We start from the raw sequence: 14,962 nt of genomic DNA on the forward strand, positions 1-14,962 counted from the left end.
GCGTAAGTCATGTTGATAATATGTACCCTTGATTGGATGTGATAAGGATCATATTGTACTCCTGACATCTTCCTCCCCAAACCTCAAAACACTAGTCTGATCATGAGAAAAATATCAGATAAGCTCCAGGTGAGGGACATTCTGCAAAATACTTGATCAGTATTCCACAAAACTGATGATCAAGTTTTGATGATCAAGGTCATCAAAAACAAAGGAAGTCTCAGAAATAGTCACAGCCAACAGGAGGCTAAGAAAACATGGAAGCTAAGTCTAATGTCGTGTCTTGGGTGGGGATCTTGAAAGAGGAAAAGGGCACTAACTAAAAACTAAAGACATCTGAATAATAATAATGCTGTAATGATAACGTATCAATATTGGTTCATTCTATACTAAGGTAAGATGCCAACTGATTTGGGGTATATGGGAACTCTTTTAATATTTTCTCAATTTTTAAAAATAAATCTAAAGCTGTCGTAAAAAGAAATCGTATTCAAATTATTGCAATGTGATACAAAGACATCAAAATGGTTAGAATGAAAATCACATGATATCAGGGTACAGATGTACAATACCTGGAATTCAGGCATTGCTAGAAGGCAGGTGCATATGCCATATGCACTTTGGACATGGCCTAGCAGTTCCACTGCTATACGTAGACCCGATGGAATTTTACACACGCACGTACCAAAATATACGGATACATTTTGCACGCACGGCATGATTCGTCCCAAATCGAAGCATCCCAGATATTCATCAATATTTACATTTATAATAGATTGTCCTGCAAGTCTTACAATAGAATATCTTGCAGCGCTATGAACAAAGTATTACCACTGGCAATGGCGGGAATGAAGTTCACAAACATGCTAGAAGAAAGGAGCCATAGCCAGTGCATATATTTCACAAGACTCCATTTTATAAAATTCAAAGATGCAACTCATATTGGTGGTAAAAGTCAAGACAGCAGTTAAGCTGGGGATCTTAGTGAGTGAAAAGGGAATTCACCATTGTCTGAAACTGGTAGTGTTTACTCATGGATTTGGATGCTGCTTACACAAGGATATTCACCTTCTATATAACTAAAAATTGGGGACACCCGGCTGGCCCAGTCAGTAGAACATGTGACTCTTGATTCCTGGGTTGTAAATGTGAGCCCCATGTTGGGGGTAGAGACTACTCAAAAATTAATATCTTAAAAAAATATTAGGCAGCTGTTACAACCATGGTCTATTCAGTTTTCTGTATGTGTGGTATAGGGCCTTTACAAGTTATGAGAAATGACACTGTGCATCCTAGTCATTTGAGTGGCAATAGGACAAAGTGGGAGATTGGGACTCAAAACCACAATCAGCAGCAATAGAGGAGAAAATGCACTTTATTTGGTTGTGTAATAACTATGCTCCTGTGCACAGATGAGAACACTTCCTGGCAGGCAAAGAGATACACAATGAATAATATTTTCAAAAGCAGGAATTATTCTATTCAAACTCCAGCTCCTCATAAATATGTTCATGGGGGGCTATTGCTGAAGACACCTTGTCATTGGTTGACTGGATAATCACCACCTGTGGATATTGAGAATAATATATACCATTATTCACATCGTCTTTCAGCTAGAGGGATTCGCATTTATCCTGGTGATGCCTACCTTTTTTGTGTATTCTAGGACCTGAAAATTAAATGTCCCTTCCTTCAGGGCCTTACATCCCTCACTCGATAAAAATTGATATCCCGCAAGACCTATGAGGTTCCTGGAAACATACACCATAGCTCTATCCGTGTATTCCTCTGTCTCCTTCAGTTTCAAGAATGACTCATGTACATAACTATCTTTCCATCACTCTGCTTCCTTATCCTTCTCATTGGTCCAGAGAGGAGGAGAGAGACAGTGAGAGAAACAAAAACGTGACAAATTTGAACCCTCCATCAGGTCCTCAACACTCACCTGAGTGACAAAGCAGGTCACCTTGCACCCAAATACAGAGAGAGAGATAGCGATGCTGACTTCCAGCAGGGAGAGGACTAATATCACAATCTCAAACGTCCTCTAGAAAGGAGGAGCAGATTCCATGAGGAGAGAGAAGAGGAAAAGGAAAGGAATATTAATAACAGATGGATACTTCCCCTGGCCCTGGATCCTCTGATTCCAATCTGACTCCTTCTCGCCTACGGAAACGGGTAAATTCCCTCTCATAACAAACCAAAAAAGAAAAATTGGAAAGCAAATCCTAAAATAGCAGAGGGGAGTTCTATTCTGGAACTTCATTAAGTGCAAGGAAATTCAGATGAAATCACATGTGTCTGCATAGTTTTCTGGGCTTAGAGATTCTCTGTGTTGTCCACTTCAGGTTATTTTCATCCCTGTATGAATTTATACCTTTTTCTCATCTAAAGAGCAGAGAACCTCCGGGTCTGTGAAAGCGATATCATTGCCCTTTCCTTGTACATACACATACCCCCAGAGGCTCTGAGCATCTTGGCCTGGTGTCCTGACTCTCCTCAACCCACCCACAAATGACACAAAGTCTGCTGAGCCTGCCCAGCGGTCCACCCCCATCGTAACTTGACCCTGGAGACTAAAGAAAGAGCCTAATGATCAATTCTCTAACATAACTGCATTCAGAGAAGAATGAGAGAAAAAAAGGTAACTGTCCTGGTAGGTCCTAGCAGCAAGGGGCTGAAAATTCTCCCCATGAGCTCAAAGTCCCAGATCTTACTTATGGTGATAAGCCAGGATTAACTGGGAGACAGTCATCTCACACTAGCATGCATTTAGATAATATAAATATAATTGCAGAAAATAAAAGCAGCTCAGAAACACTTACAAGAATAAGACACTTTTTCTCCGGTGCAAATAGAACAGTCAGTTCTATTATTAACACGATTATCCCTATCACTCCTGCAACAGCACTGAGCAAGTTCACTCCCAGGCTGCCTTTGATCTGGAAGAGAATGATCAGTGTCCCCTACAACCCTCTGTTTCTTCTCCTTCCTCCCTTCGGAGAACACAAAAACATTCATTCATTTGGAAGGGGTTGAAGACACATTCTCAAATAATTTTCCTAAGTCTGAGAAAGAAAAGAGAATACTGCTGAAGCATTGGATTCTATATTCACAGATTAATCCCAAGGATGGAGTTTCAGACAATAGGGGCAAAAAACAAAAACAAAAACAAAAGGTAAGTCAAACCTCAGTTTCCTTATGGAAGAATTTGCCATGACCCCCATAGAGCCCAGATGATTCAGAGAATCAGAGATCATTTCTTTTGCCTTGAGATACAGCACTTCTGATTTTACTTGTTGCTCCTGGGCCCAGGGACATACTTACCAGGTTCAATGTCATTTTTCTTCCAGCTGCAATAGACACAGCTCCAGATAAGAAGAACTGAAAATGGAAGAAACCACTCAGACTGGTGAGCCTGCACCTGTCCTTCCACGTACCCTAGAGGTCATCAGAACCCCAGTCTTTAGGCCACATACTTTGCTCTAAGAAGTAAAATCCCAGGTCACATCATTGGTTTGTAAGAGGGAAGGCTGGAAGGAATGTTTGTGAATTCTACCGCTGAGGAAGTTGAGATATTCCAACATACTCACAAATAAGGATCCCCATACAGGATATCCTGAGACCATGGTAAGAGGATAACACCAGTAGGGAAAGTCAGAAGAATAAAAACACAGACCTATAACAAACAGGCACACTTGCATCAGACCAATCAGGATCTGAGTCACCTGGGGAGTGAAAAAGAAGATATGCTCAGAGTATGAAGCATGCAGGCTTCTAGGAAGATGATTTTGTGGTCTCTACACAGAACTCCCATCCCCTGGTTTTGAAAGGGTTCCCAGAATGAAATCCTTAGGAATCCATGGCGTTTTCTCAAGTTCAAGACTGTTTAGAAAGGTTTAATGGTGCGGTGCCTGGGTGGCTCAGTCAGTTAAGCATACAACTTCAGCTCAGGTCATGATCTCACTGTGAGTGAGTTCTGACAGCTCAGAGCCTGGAGCCTGCTTCGGGTTCTGTGTTTCCCTCTCTCTCTGCCACTCACAGTCTGTCTGTCTGTCTGTCTGTCTCTCTCTCAAAAATAAATAAACGTAATAATAATTTAAAAAAAAAACTAAAGGTCTTCCCCACCCCCGTCACTAGGGAAACACATTTTCCTTTCAGATTCCGGATCTCTGGTTTTGAAAAAATCTATTTCCTGCCACTAGGAAGGTCAGTTTATGACACAGCTAATCACACCTCAGGAGCCACAAGGGACAACAGTTCTCCTCTCTGGAAATGGCTATTTCCCCAAATACTACGCTTGGAGGTCAAGCTCACTTACCCCCAGTATTTGGGGCTCCCCCTTCAAGAAGATCTTCAGGTTGTCTGTCTGGTCTACTTGGATGATGTTGTCTTTCTGGAGAGGATTTGGGCCAAACCATCCAGTTGTTCCTTTGGGTGTATCAACATAGTCTTTAGTGCTGTAAAATGTAAATATTTTACAGAGAACAGATCCACTCTCCAACCCCTTTATTCCAGATATGAAGAACAGCCTTTGGAAAAAGGTATCATAAGGCAAGTTTGGTGTGACGGTAAGTTAAATTAAGTTATAATTTCACTCACACACTGTGTAAACTTGGGCAAGTCTTTTTTTACCATCTCCGTGCCCTAGGCTTTGAACCTATAAAAACGGTGTGCTTGGGGTACCCACCTCCTGTTGCTTGCCATACATCCATATGATTTCAAAAGATTTGTACATATAAAATTAGAATTGGTATATTCTAATATTTATTTATTTTTGACAGACAGAGAAAGAGAGAGTGCGAGCAGGGGAGGGGCACAGAGAGGAAGACACAGAATCCAAAGCAGGCTCCAGGCCCTGAGCTGTCAGCACAGAGCCCGCTGCAAGACTTGAACTCATGAACCTCGAGATCATGACATGAGCTGAAGTCGACGCTTAACCAGCTGAGCCACCCAGGTGCCCCAGAACTGGTATATTCTAAATAATTAGCAGCGTCATTATTTTTCATGTATTATTATTAAATTTTAATGTAAACATTAATGCAGGATGCTTAAATTTATATCTTCGAGAAAAAAAAAAATGACTGATGGAAAGTGAATCAATTGTTATAGAGAGTCCTGAAAGGGATATGTGTTATGCTTTTTGTTCACAAGCATACTATCCATTCAGTCAGTCAGCAAATTTTGACGAAATGTCTATCAATGAAATGTGCCAGACCCTGTTACAGGGTTTGTTGCTTAGGACTATAGTGACGAATAAAACACACACAATTCCTGTCCGTTGGAAGCCTACGATACAGTAAAAGAAAATAAGTGTTTAATTTATATCATGAATTTATAAGTGCGTGTGAATAGAAACTATGTAAAATGAGAACCTTCACTTTCCATGTAAGAAAACTTAGTTTTAAAGGGATTATATCACTTCTTCAATGTCAGTCAGCATTTCTGTGTTTGAAGCAAATGAGAATTACATTTCCCTAGCACACTGGCCTTTGCTAATGTTCCCCTATACCACAAGCATAGTGCTGATCAACAAAAAGCTCTCATGAGCCAGAGCTGAGTCAACATGGTTTTCGGAGGTCCTTTTTTTTTTTTTTTTTAATGTTTTTGTAATGTTTTTATTGATTTTTGAGACAGGCAGAGACAGAACATGAGCAGGGGAGGGGCAGAGAGAGAGGGAGACACAGAATCCAAAGCAGGCTCCAGGCTCTGAGCTGTCAGTACAGAGCCCGACACGGGGCTCAAACTCACAGACTGTGAGATCATGACCTGAGCCGAAGTCGGATGCTCAACCGACTGAGCCACCCAGGCGCCCTTTAGAGGTCCTTTTAATTGTCTCATACTTCCCTTGCAAATAGATTTGTTGCAGCAATAGCCCTTATTCTTTACCCTTCCCTGCATTCCTACAAGTGCCACATGACTTTACTGTCATATAAATATAGCTTCTATCAAATAAATGTATTTCCTTCTCCCCTTAATTCTGATTTCAGCCATGTGACTCACTTTGGCCAGTGAGATATCAGCAAATGTTTTAAAAACACAGGCTCTTGAGCTCATGCCATGGCTAAGAAAACAGCTGAGTCACCTTGCTTGAGGATACAAGACACTGAAAATGCAAGATGTCATAACATTCATGTTGGCTGAAGTCATCCTCAATCAGGTGGCAATTATTGATCTTCATTCTTATGAGTGATCCCAGGGGATTTCAGAAGAACCATGCACACCCATGTGCAGACTTTTCAGCAATATACATGTTTATTGCTTTAAGCCATTAAGTTTCAGGGGGGTGTTTGTTATGCACCATTACTGTGGCAATAAATCACTGATGCACCCTTGTTTGTGCTGTCTGATATGCTCTGCCCTAGTTCTAATGTGACCTATAATTAGTGTGGTTTCTTTATATTTCCCAGTTTCTTTCTCATTCTTTAGCCTTAAAGAAAAAAAGATTGGTCATTCCTGAATAGTCTCCCACAGAAACAGAGATAATTATAAATAGACTTGAGCAGTAACTTCACTACCTCTGTTGAGAAAAAAGATCATTGACAGAGGTTTGACAGCTCTCTGTTCAGGGATCAGGATCCAGGTCTAAGCAAAACATCCTGAAGACAAAACTTAAACTTGTGACCTTAGATGACATCAGCTCCCAGATCGTTTTTGTGTGTGTTTAAGGCTCATAAATATGGGGCAATATCACAACATGCTAGTATATGATCTTATGTGTCTCAAAAAAGAATAATAGCTTTTTAATTTTTTTTAAGTTATTTATTTATTTTGAGAGAGAGGGAGAGCACAAGCGGAGGAGGGACAGAGAGAAAGAGAGACAGAATCCCAAGCAGGCTAAGCACCGTCAATGCAGAGCCCAATGTGGGGCTTGAACTCACGAACTGTGAGATCATGAACTCAGAAAGAGTAATCTTTCTATCACAAGACAGAGAATAAAGAATGGGCCACAAAAGTTTCCTTAGATGATCAACTTTCATAGTTTCCCTCTCAAATCAGGTCGGGGAGAAGCCAGGGTGTGTTGAACTACCTTCTGCACATGAATATACACAACAGAGCCATTTACTAGGAAAGGAGGGCTCTGTCTGATACCTTCAGTCAGCCACTTCTTCCCTTTCCCTTCCTTCAATTTCTCTGGCTCAGATTCCATTTATTCTGGAAGTTATTTGATGTTTTCCCTTTGAAGAAGATGTTGAAGGAGGCAAAATTCTGCAGCCTGAACATTCACTCCCACATAGATGAGAGCCTAGCCTTCTAAAGCCAGGTCAAGAGCAGGCTAACTTGCCCCAAAGTTCATTCACACCTCAGCCTGTACTAGACACTTTTGACCCACATTCTTACATATCACCTGCCAACAGCTCAACCCAGAACTCTTCCTAGAAGCTGAGAACAGAAGATGGGCTCTTCCTACCTTTGCATCCCTCTAGAACTGCACGAAGTGGGAGGTGCGAGCTCCTCCGGGCCATCGTTCCATAACACCATTTCCACTGAGGAGCCTGATCTGATCTGAAGAGTAATTGGGCAATCATCTTCGACTCTGTGTAGTCACCATTATTTCCTGTGGGTCATCCTACCCAGCCCACCACAGTGAATAAACTGTGCTTGCATGAGATAGTGAAGCCACGGACAAACTAGCAACAGAGCTTGCTTTTAGATCTTGATGGCACTCCCAGGCTGTTTTCTTAAGTACCGTATTTAAGGCTTTTCATAGCAAAACCTCAGTCACAGGAGAACACGTGATTGACTTTTATCCAAGGGCCAAATAGCAGCTAAGAATAAACTTGAATTTGTGCAAATTAACATTTTGCTAACAAACATCAGGACGAAAATCACTAACCACTACAATTGAGTATACTAATCGTAGGTACCAACCAACCCTTTTGATAGCCCTTTTCTCTTGGCTACACTGGAAAACTCTTCTCCCTCTACCTTTATTGATTATGATTATGATTATGATTATGATTTTGCTTGAGATATAACATATGATGTTCTACCCTGGTCTTCCAAGATGGGTTTTCAAAAATTTACCCACAGCCCCTAGGTCCCATCAGTTGGTCTACAAAATCAGGAAAGATATTCCATTTATTTTATGGCTTGCTAATTACTTGATTTTTTTTTAAATCAGAGAACCAATTGCTGCAGAAGATCAAGAGGTAGAAATCAGACCCCCAAAATTTGGCTTTTTACTGATACTATTTTTTTCTACAATATATAACATAAATAAAAGTTATATTCTTCCCACATTGATTTTCCATGCTCTGCTCTTTGCATGTTTCACTGGATCTGAAAGTCTGCGAAAGGGAGGGCATTCTGTTAGGATATGGGCAGACAAAAGTAGAGTTGTGCTGACAGTTCAGAACCTGGAGCCTGGTTCGAATTCTATATCGCCCTCTCTCTCTACCCCTCCTCTGCTTGTGCTCTGTCTCTCAAAAATAAAAGGGGGACAAGAAAGAGGTTAGAGTGGAAGAGAGCCAAAGCATAAGAGATTCTTAAAAATTGAGAACAAACTGAGGGTTGATGAGGGGTGGGAGGGAGGGGAGGGTGGGTGATGGGTATTGAGGAGGGCACCTTTTGGGATGAGCACTGGGTGTTGTATGGAAACCAATTTGACAATGAACTTCATATATTGAAAAAAAAGTAAAAGAAATAATAATTGAAATAAATACATGTAAAAAAATTAAAAAACAAACAAACAAGAAACATAGTGATAGATTCTCTGCCTCTCTCCCTCTGCATCTCCCCCATGCATGTGCACATGTTCTCTCTCTCTCTCTCTCTCTCTCTCTCAAAATAAATAAATAAAAATTTAAAAAAAATTTTAAACCAGTATTCAGTACCTATAAAAGAATCATGCAGATGAAAAATAAAGGCCACCTGGGGCGCCTGGGTGGCGCAGTCGGTTAAGCGTCCGACTTCAGCCAGGTCACGATCTCGCGGTCCGTGAGTTCGAGCCCCGCGTCGGGCTCTGGGCTGATGGCTCAGAGCCTGGAGCCTGTTTCCGATTCTGTGTCTCCCTCTCTCTCTGCCCCTCCCCCGTTCATGCTCTGTCTCTCTCTGTCCCAAAAATAAATAAGAAACGTTGAAAAAAAAAAAATAAAAAAAAAAATAAAGGCCACCTACTTGGAGGTAATATTTGCAAGATATATAAATTGCACAAGATTAACACACACTAAAGGCTAAATGTTTGTGTACCCTCCCAAAAAGATGGCTAAACGTTTCAGCCTCCTGTGCTTTCAGCTGATGGTTCCGGGAGGTGTTTTACACACTTTTTCAAAGGTATTTGGGTAATCGAATTCCACTTGTGCAAAATGGTGGACCTAACCATCGTGTTTTGGCTTTCCTTCTCCCTTCCTGTCTACTCTCCCCACCCCTTCTCACAACTTTCTGAGCTGACCATCCTATAAACCCTCTGCACTCAAATCCTTGCTGCTTTTAGGGGAAGTGAGTAGAATAGAACCGGAAGTGGCTCTAGGAAGAAAATCTATTAGATTTTGGAAGTAAGTGTCTACACAATCAGATAATCATAAAGATTCCATATTAGGGGGAATTATAACGATGATCTCTAGCATGCTGTAACATCACTACTGAGACTCCAGACTGCAGTAGGTAGGAGTGAGGTCAGTGTAGAAGAGAAAGCTTTGAGTTAAGCAGTTTTAGTGCTTTGAACAATATGGGATAAGGATTGTGGCCGTGGCTGGTGATATTAACTGCATTAGGAACCTAGAGGAAAAGGAATAAAATTCTTAGGTCAGTTAAATATCAATGCAATACACACTATGGAAGTCATGAGGCTTCCCTTAAAACACTTATAAATATATATATTCTGCGCCATAGAGCAGACTGTGTAAAAAACCAAGCACAAATTTAAAATTTTAAAGATAATACAACTGCAAAGGGCACCAGATACCTGTCTTTAATAAGTCTTTTATTGTATTGTCAGGGACCTCAGTTTTAGGGGAGCTGTGTGGTCACTGGTGGGGTTTTCTGCTACTTCCTACCATGGACAGCAGCAACCACATCTTAGTTTACTGGAAACAGCTGTTATTTTCCAACTACGTCCCTTTCGTGCCCTTTGATACTCTTATTTGTCTCTTTTCTGATCTCCTCCATACCCCCACTCATGAAGCCTCAAAATTCAGGGTGCTACAGAGAGAAGCAGTATCTTCCAAAATGATTGAATCATTTTATGTTCCAGTTTCCCCACAATGATGCCAGCACTTGGTATGGCCGGTCTTTTTCATTCTACCACGCTAATAGATGTGAAGTAATCTCATTGTGATTTTAACTTGTGTTTTGAGCTCTTTTCATATCATCCTTTATTTATTTGGTCAAGTGTCTATTCAAATCTTTTGCCTCCTTTTAAACTGAATTGCTTTTTTTCTGGTTATTGAGTGAAATCTTTGTATATTCTGCATGCAAGACCTTTATCTGAAATATGATTTAAAACTCTTTACTCCCCGCCTTTTCTCATCTTTTCAGTCTACATCAACATCTTTCAAAGAACAGATGTTTTTAATTTGAATTACAATTTGCATTTTTTTAAAGTGGATCATGCTTGCACTTCTCCAAGTTCATCAGCAAGAGCAAGAGAGATTTTTCTCTCTAGCAAGAAAGCCTCTGCCAGTTTACAGGGTAAAGGAAAACCTGGAAATTCAAATTTTTGAGTTTTCATGACCGTATCCCCATTCCAAAATCTCATCACCCCATTGTTTTTCACTGGGGTCCCTGACAATACAACTTGGCAGTTTCTTAAATGTAAAACATCTTTTGTAGGACTGAGCCTTTCCACTTCTAGGTGTTCACCTAAGGGAAATTAAAGCTTGCGTCCATATAAAGTCTTGAACATGAATGTTCGCAGTAGCTTAATTTGTCATAGACCAACCTGGACACAGCTCAAATGCTCGATAGGCAAATTGATAAACAAACTGTGGTAAATCCATACAATGGACTGCTACTGTGTACACGCAAAAGCATGGATGACCACCAGTAGAAGGTTGCTGAGTAAAAGAAGCCCAACATAAAAGAGCACATGGTTGTCAAAAGAGATTACATATCTTATCACGTTATGACTGGGAAAGGAAGAGAGGCAACAAAGATAACGTTGTTTTTCAAAGAGGTTCCTCTTTCTGGAATAATCTACAAGGTCACCTTTTCCCACACAGGAAATGGAATTATCTTCAACACCATCACTGGGCACATTCATGTCACAATAACCACAAGGAAAATTTTATATTTAGTGAGTGAATCTACCCTCCAAGATGCAAAGGTTGGGCCACACATTATGCACTGCAATACAGACCCATAACCATGGTTGAACATTTTCACAGAGACATGGGAGAAAGACTTTCTTGAACCTATAACTTACAGTCTTCCACACATACCAAAAACTCTCAGAGTTAGTGATGGCGAGTCATCTCTGGCAACAGACACCTGTGTCCATCCTGGCATCCCGTTCCATCCTAAATTTCTCTCTTCCTGGTAGAAAATATAAATTAACCCATACAGGAAAGGGAATATGCAAATAGGTCAACATCCAGCATTTGGTAAGATTATCTTGAATATGTATGTTGGATTTTTATAATGGAAACCGGTGGTGGCGGTGGGGGGGCGCTTCTCATCCCATATCCTACTTTGTGTAAAAGGGGCTGGAAGGCTGGGGTCAATACTTCCCAGATACCTTAGCTAGTGTTCTAGAGGCAATTTATACTCTGCCCATGATACATGCTAGAAGAAGATCTGGTAGGAAAAAACGAGAAGTTACGTACTTTCTTCTAAAATGGCAGGAAAAGGGGTGGATGCATGTTTCAGCACGAGGTTCACCAGCAACATTGGTTTTCCTATCGGTCACTTGCCTCAGTGTTTTAGGGTAGCTGTCCGGCCACTGGTGGGGCTTTCTGCAACGTCCTTCCTATCATGGAACTTCCTATCATCCTATCATCTTAATATACTGGAAACAGCTGTAATTTTTTAAAAGGATAGGCAATGGCAGTGTCTTCCTGAATCTGGCTCCCCAATCATTTCCAACGTTTTTAAAAATTTTTAATTATGGTAAAAAAAAAAATACAACCAAAAATTTGCTATTTTAACCCTTTTTAAGTACAGTTTCAGCACTGTTAAATAGATTCAGATACATGTGCAACAGCACTTAGAACTATCTCTTGTTGGGGCGCCTGGGTGGCTCAGTCGGTTGAGCATCTGACTTCGGCTCAAGTCATGATCTCACAGTTCGTGGGTTCGAGCCCCGCATCGGGCTCTGTGCTGACAGCTCGGAGCCTGGAGTCTGCTTCGGATTCTGCATCTCCCTCTCCCTCTGTTCCTCCTCTGCTCTCACTCTGTTTCTCTCTCTCAAAAATAAATAAAGATAAAAAAAATTAAAAAAGAACTATGTCTTGTTGCAAAACTGAAACTATACCCACTGAACAACTCATTTCCTACCCCAATCCCTGGCAGCCACAAGTCTACTTTCTGTGTCTAAGAATCTGACTTCTTAGATCCTCATAACAGTGGAATCAGAATCATACACCATTTGTTTTTTGTGATTGGCTTACATTACTTAGCATAATGTCTTCAAGGCTCAGCCATGGTGTACATTTGACAGGATTTCCTTCTCTTTTGAGGCTTAAAAACATTCCATTGTGTGTATAGACCATGTTTTCTTTATTCATTGGTCTGTTGATGAACGTGTGGGTTGTTTCCACCTCTTCTGTTACTGTGAGTAATGCTGCAGTGGGTGTGGGTGTGCAAATATTTCTTCCAGATCCTGCTCTCCATGTATCCCCCGAAGTGGAATTCCCAGATCAAATGGTAGTTCTATTTTTTCACTTTTTGACGAACCCCGTACTGGTTTCCGTAATGGCCGTACCCATTTACATTCCCCCCAACAGAGTGAAGGGGGGCTCTTTTCCTCACATCGTTCCCAATCCTTATTATTTATTGTTTTTGTTTGTTTTGAAAATGGCCATCCTAATCTACTACAGGTTTTTTGCTCTTTGGTTACGATGAGACTTAGATGAAACATAGACAAAACAGGTCATTGTAAGCTGATGGCAACTTAACTTTAATGGCATACCAAAGCTCCCCCCATTAACTCCCCTTTACACTTTTGAGGTCACAATTTACCTTCTTGACATGCTGTATTCATTAATAAGTTATTGTGGCTATTGTGATTTTTAACACTATTTTGCTTAACATTTACACTATAGTTATTAGGTGGCTAACATGCCAACCCGTTACAGAATCGGTCTTCTAAACCCGAAGGCACATTGACCTTTACCAGTGTGTTGTGTACTTCCATGTCCTTAACTAACATCTTTTTATTCCAGCCCAAAGGTCTGCTTTCAGAGATTCTTGCCGGGCAGGTCTAATGGTGATCAACTCCTTCAGCTTTTGTTTGTCTGGAAAGATCTGTATTTCAGCTTCATGTCTGAAATAACTTTGCTGTATACAGTATTCTTGGTGGGCAATTTTTTTCTTTCAGCACTTTGAATATGTCATTCCACTATCTCTTGGACTGTAAGGTTTCTGCGGAGAAATCTATTAGCCTGATGGTTATGTAGGGTTTCTTTGTAGGGTGGGCTTCCTGCTGGGGTCCTAAAAGCAGTCAGCAGGAACTACATCTCTTTCATGTTCTCTGGTACTCTTATCTGGCTCTTTCTGTATCTCCTCCATACTCCCAGTCATGGAGCCACAAAACTCAGGGTGCTACCAGAGAGAGCCAGGTTTCTCCAGCAGTGAGCTGCACAGCTGTGGCAGCTGGGAATTCACACGTTGCTCTCACTTTTCCCTGAGAGAGGTCACCACCAACCACTTCAGCCCCCATGCTGTGGCTCCTCAAGGAAAGGGCACCACCGGAAGTTCCTCTAACACTCTCCAATGTGTCCAAACTTGGCATTTGTTTTGGTTTTGCTTTGTTCAGAGTGCTAGAGTCTTTCCCTGGCAAGACTGGACTTCTAAAAAGTCTCTCTTTTGTCTATGAGTGTCTGCCCAGGTGAGCCCTCTCCTGGTTTTCCCCTACTGGAGGCCAACGGGTCTGGGACCAGGTAGCAAGCTCCCACGGGTTCTGCAGCCCCTCCTGACATCTGTCTGCCTGACTCCAGATGCACAAGTCAGCAAAACTCTTCCTAGGTCCCTTGGTGTTTGGCGCTGAACCCCATAGCTCTTGTAGAGGTGCTTTTGTTCACAGATGGAAGAGTCAATGTTTAGTAAGGGGAACAAAGAAGAGAGATATCTTATGCTTCGTGATGTTGGTGTCATTTCAATTCTCCAAGTTTTCCACATCAGGAGCAAATGAACAATCACTTAGAAGATGGCAGAACTCATCTATTCTACACGTCTCATTACCAAGAGAGGTGGCAGAACCAAGTGGAAACAACATGGCTATTAAATCAAGCTGGCTTGGGTTTAAATCCCAACTCTGGAATCTACTGGCTAAATGGCCTTCGGTGAATTATTTTTATACTTGTTGTGTAAAGAACCTTACAGATTTTAAAGAGAGATATTGTTTACCTCTCAGTGTGCTTTAGGGATTAAAGTGAACTAAAACAAGGCTTCCAGCAGAAGGCTAGAGACCTAGTGGAAATTCAATTAAGTTTCGCTTTATTCTCATGGGAGTTTGGATTCCAGTTCAGCTTTTTGAAATTTAGTTGATTTCCTATGGTAACTTCCCTGCTAAGGATATTGTTCCTCTTTGTTCTAATAGTGTCTATATTCACCCAAATGAATCTTTCTTTTTCTCTCTCCCTATTTGAATATAAACTTCTGAAGGACAGGATTTGTAGCATATTTCTTACCTTCTGTGACAGAGTAAAGTATCTGGAATTCAACATGAGATCAGCCATCATTCTGTTCTATTGTCATATCCATAGAATCCCATTAGATAAAATATCTATGTTATTTACGAGTGGCAAAAATGTGGCCAGAGGCTGGAAGTGATAGTTGTCTATCCTACAATACTTGTTTCTTG

The 14,962-nt window shown here is 41.0% G+C and overlaps 1 protein-coding gene across 3 annotated transcripts; it reads right to left on the reverse strand.

Moving 5' to 3' along the window:
* Nucleotides 1-1,357: 1,357 nt before the first annotated feature.
* LOC112852162 (membrane-spanning 4-domains subfamily A member 4A-like) lies at nucleotides 1,358-7,632 on the reverse strand. 3 transcript variants are annotated; one of them, XM_025915661.2, is made up of 7 exons: nucleotides 7,412-7,632; nucleotides 4,322-4,431; nucleotides 3,594-3,728; nucleotides 3,328-3,384; nucleotides 2,826-2,942; nucleotides 1,946-2,047; nucleotides 1,358-1,565 (listed from the first exon to the last, which is right to left on the reverse strand). In XM_025915661.2, the coding sequence occupies exons 1-7, from the start codon at nucleotides 7,527-7,529 to the stop codon at nucleotides 1,479-1,481; spliced, it is 726 nt and encodes a 241-aa protein (XP_025771446.2). In that variant the 5' UTR covers nucleotides 7,530-7,632; the 3' UTR covers nucleotides 1,358-1,478. The 3 variants fall into 3 exon arrangements, with proteins under 3 accessions (XP_025771446.2, XP_025771445.1, XP_086535480.1); XM_025915660.2 differs by having other exon boundaries at nucleotides 4,322-4,460; XM_086679354.1 differs by lacking the exon at nucleotides 2,826-2,942.
* Nucleotides 7,633-14,962: the final 7,330 nt, after the last annotated feature.

Source organism: Puma concolor, chromosome D1 (genome assembly GCF_028749965.1).
Source record: "Puma concolor isolate L17-30 chromosome D1, mPumCon1.1.hap2, whole genome shotgun sequence".
Taxonomy (NCBI): domain Eukaryota; kingdom Metazoa; phylum Chordata; class Mammalia; order Carnivora; family Felidae; genus Puma; species Puma concolor.

Bases quoted from the DNA above. Each gene is read 5' to 3' on its own strand.
- LOC112852162 (XM_025915661.2), bottom strand. From the start codon at position 7,529: ATGATTGCCCAATTACTCTTCAGATCAGATCAGGCTCCTCAGTGGAAA. The intron at 3,385-3,593 runs GTGAGTATGTTG...TTCCATTTTCAG, and splicing joins CTGTATGGGGATCCTTATTT to TTCTTCTTATCTGGAGCTGT. The intron at 2,048-2,825 runs GTAAGTGTTTCT...CCTCCTTTCTAG, and splicing joins AGAAAAAGTGTCTTATTCTT to AGGACGTTTGAGATTGTGAT.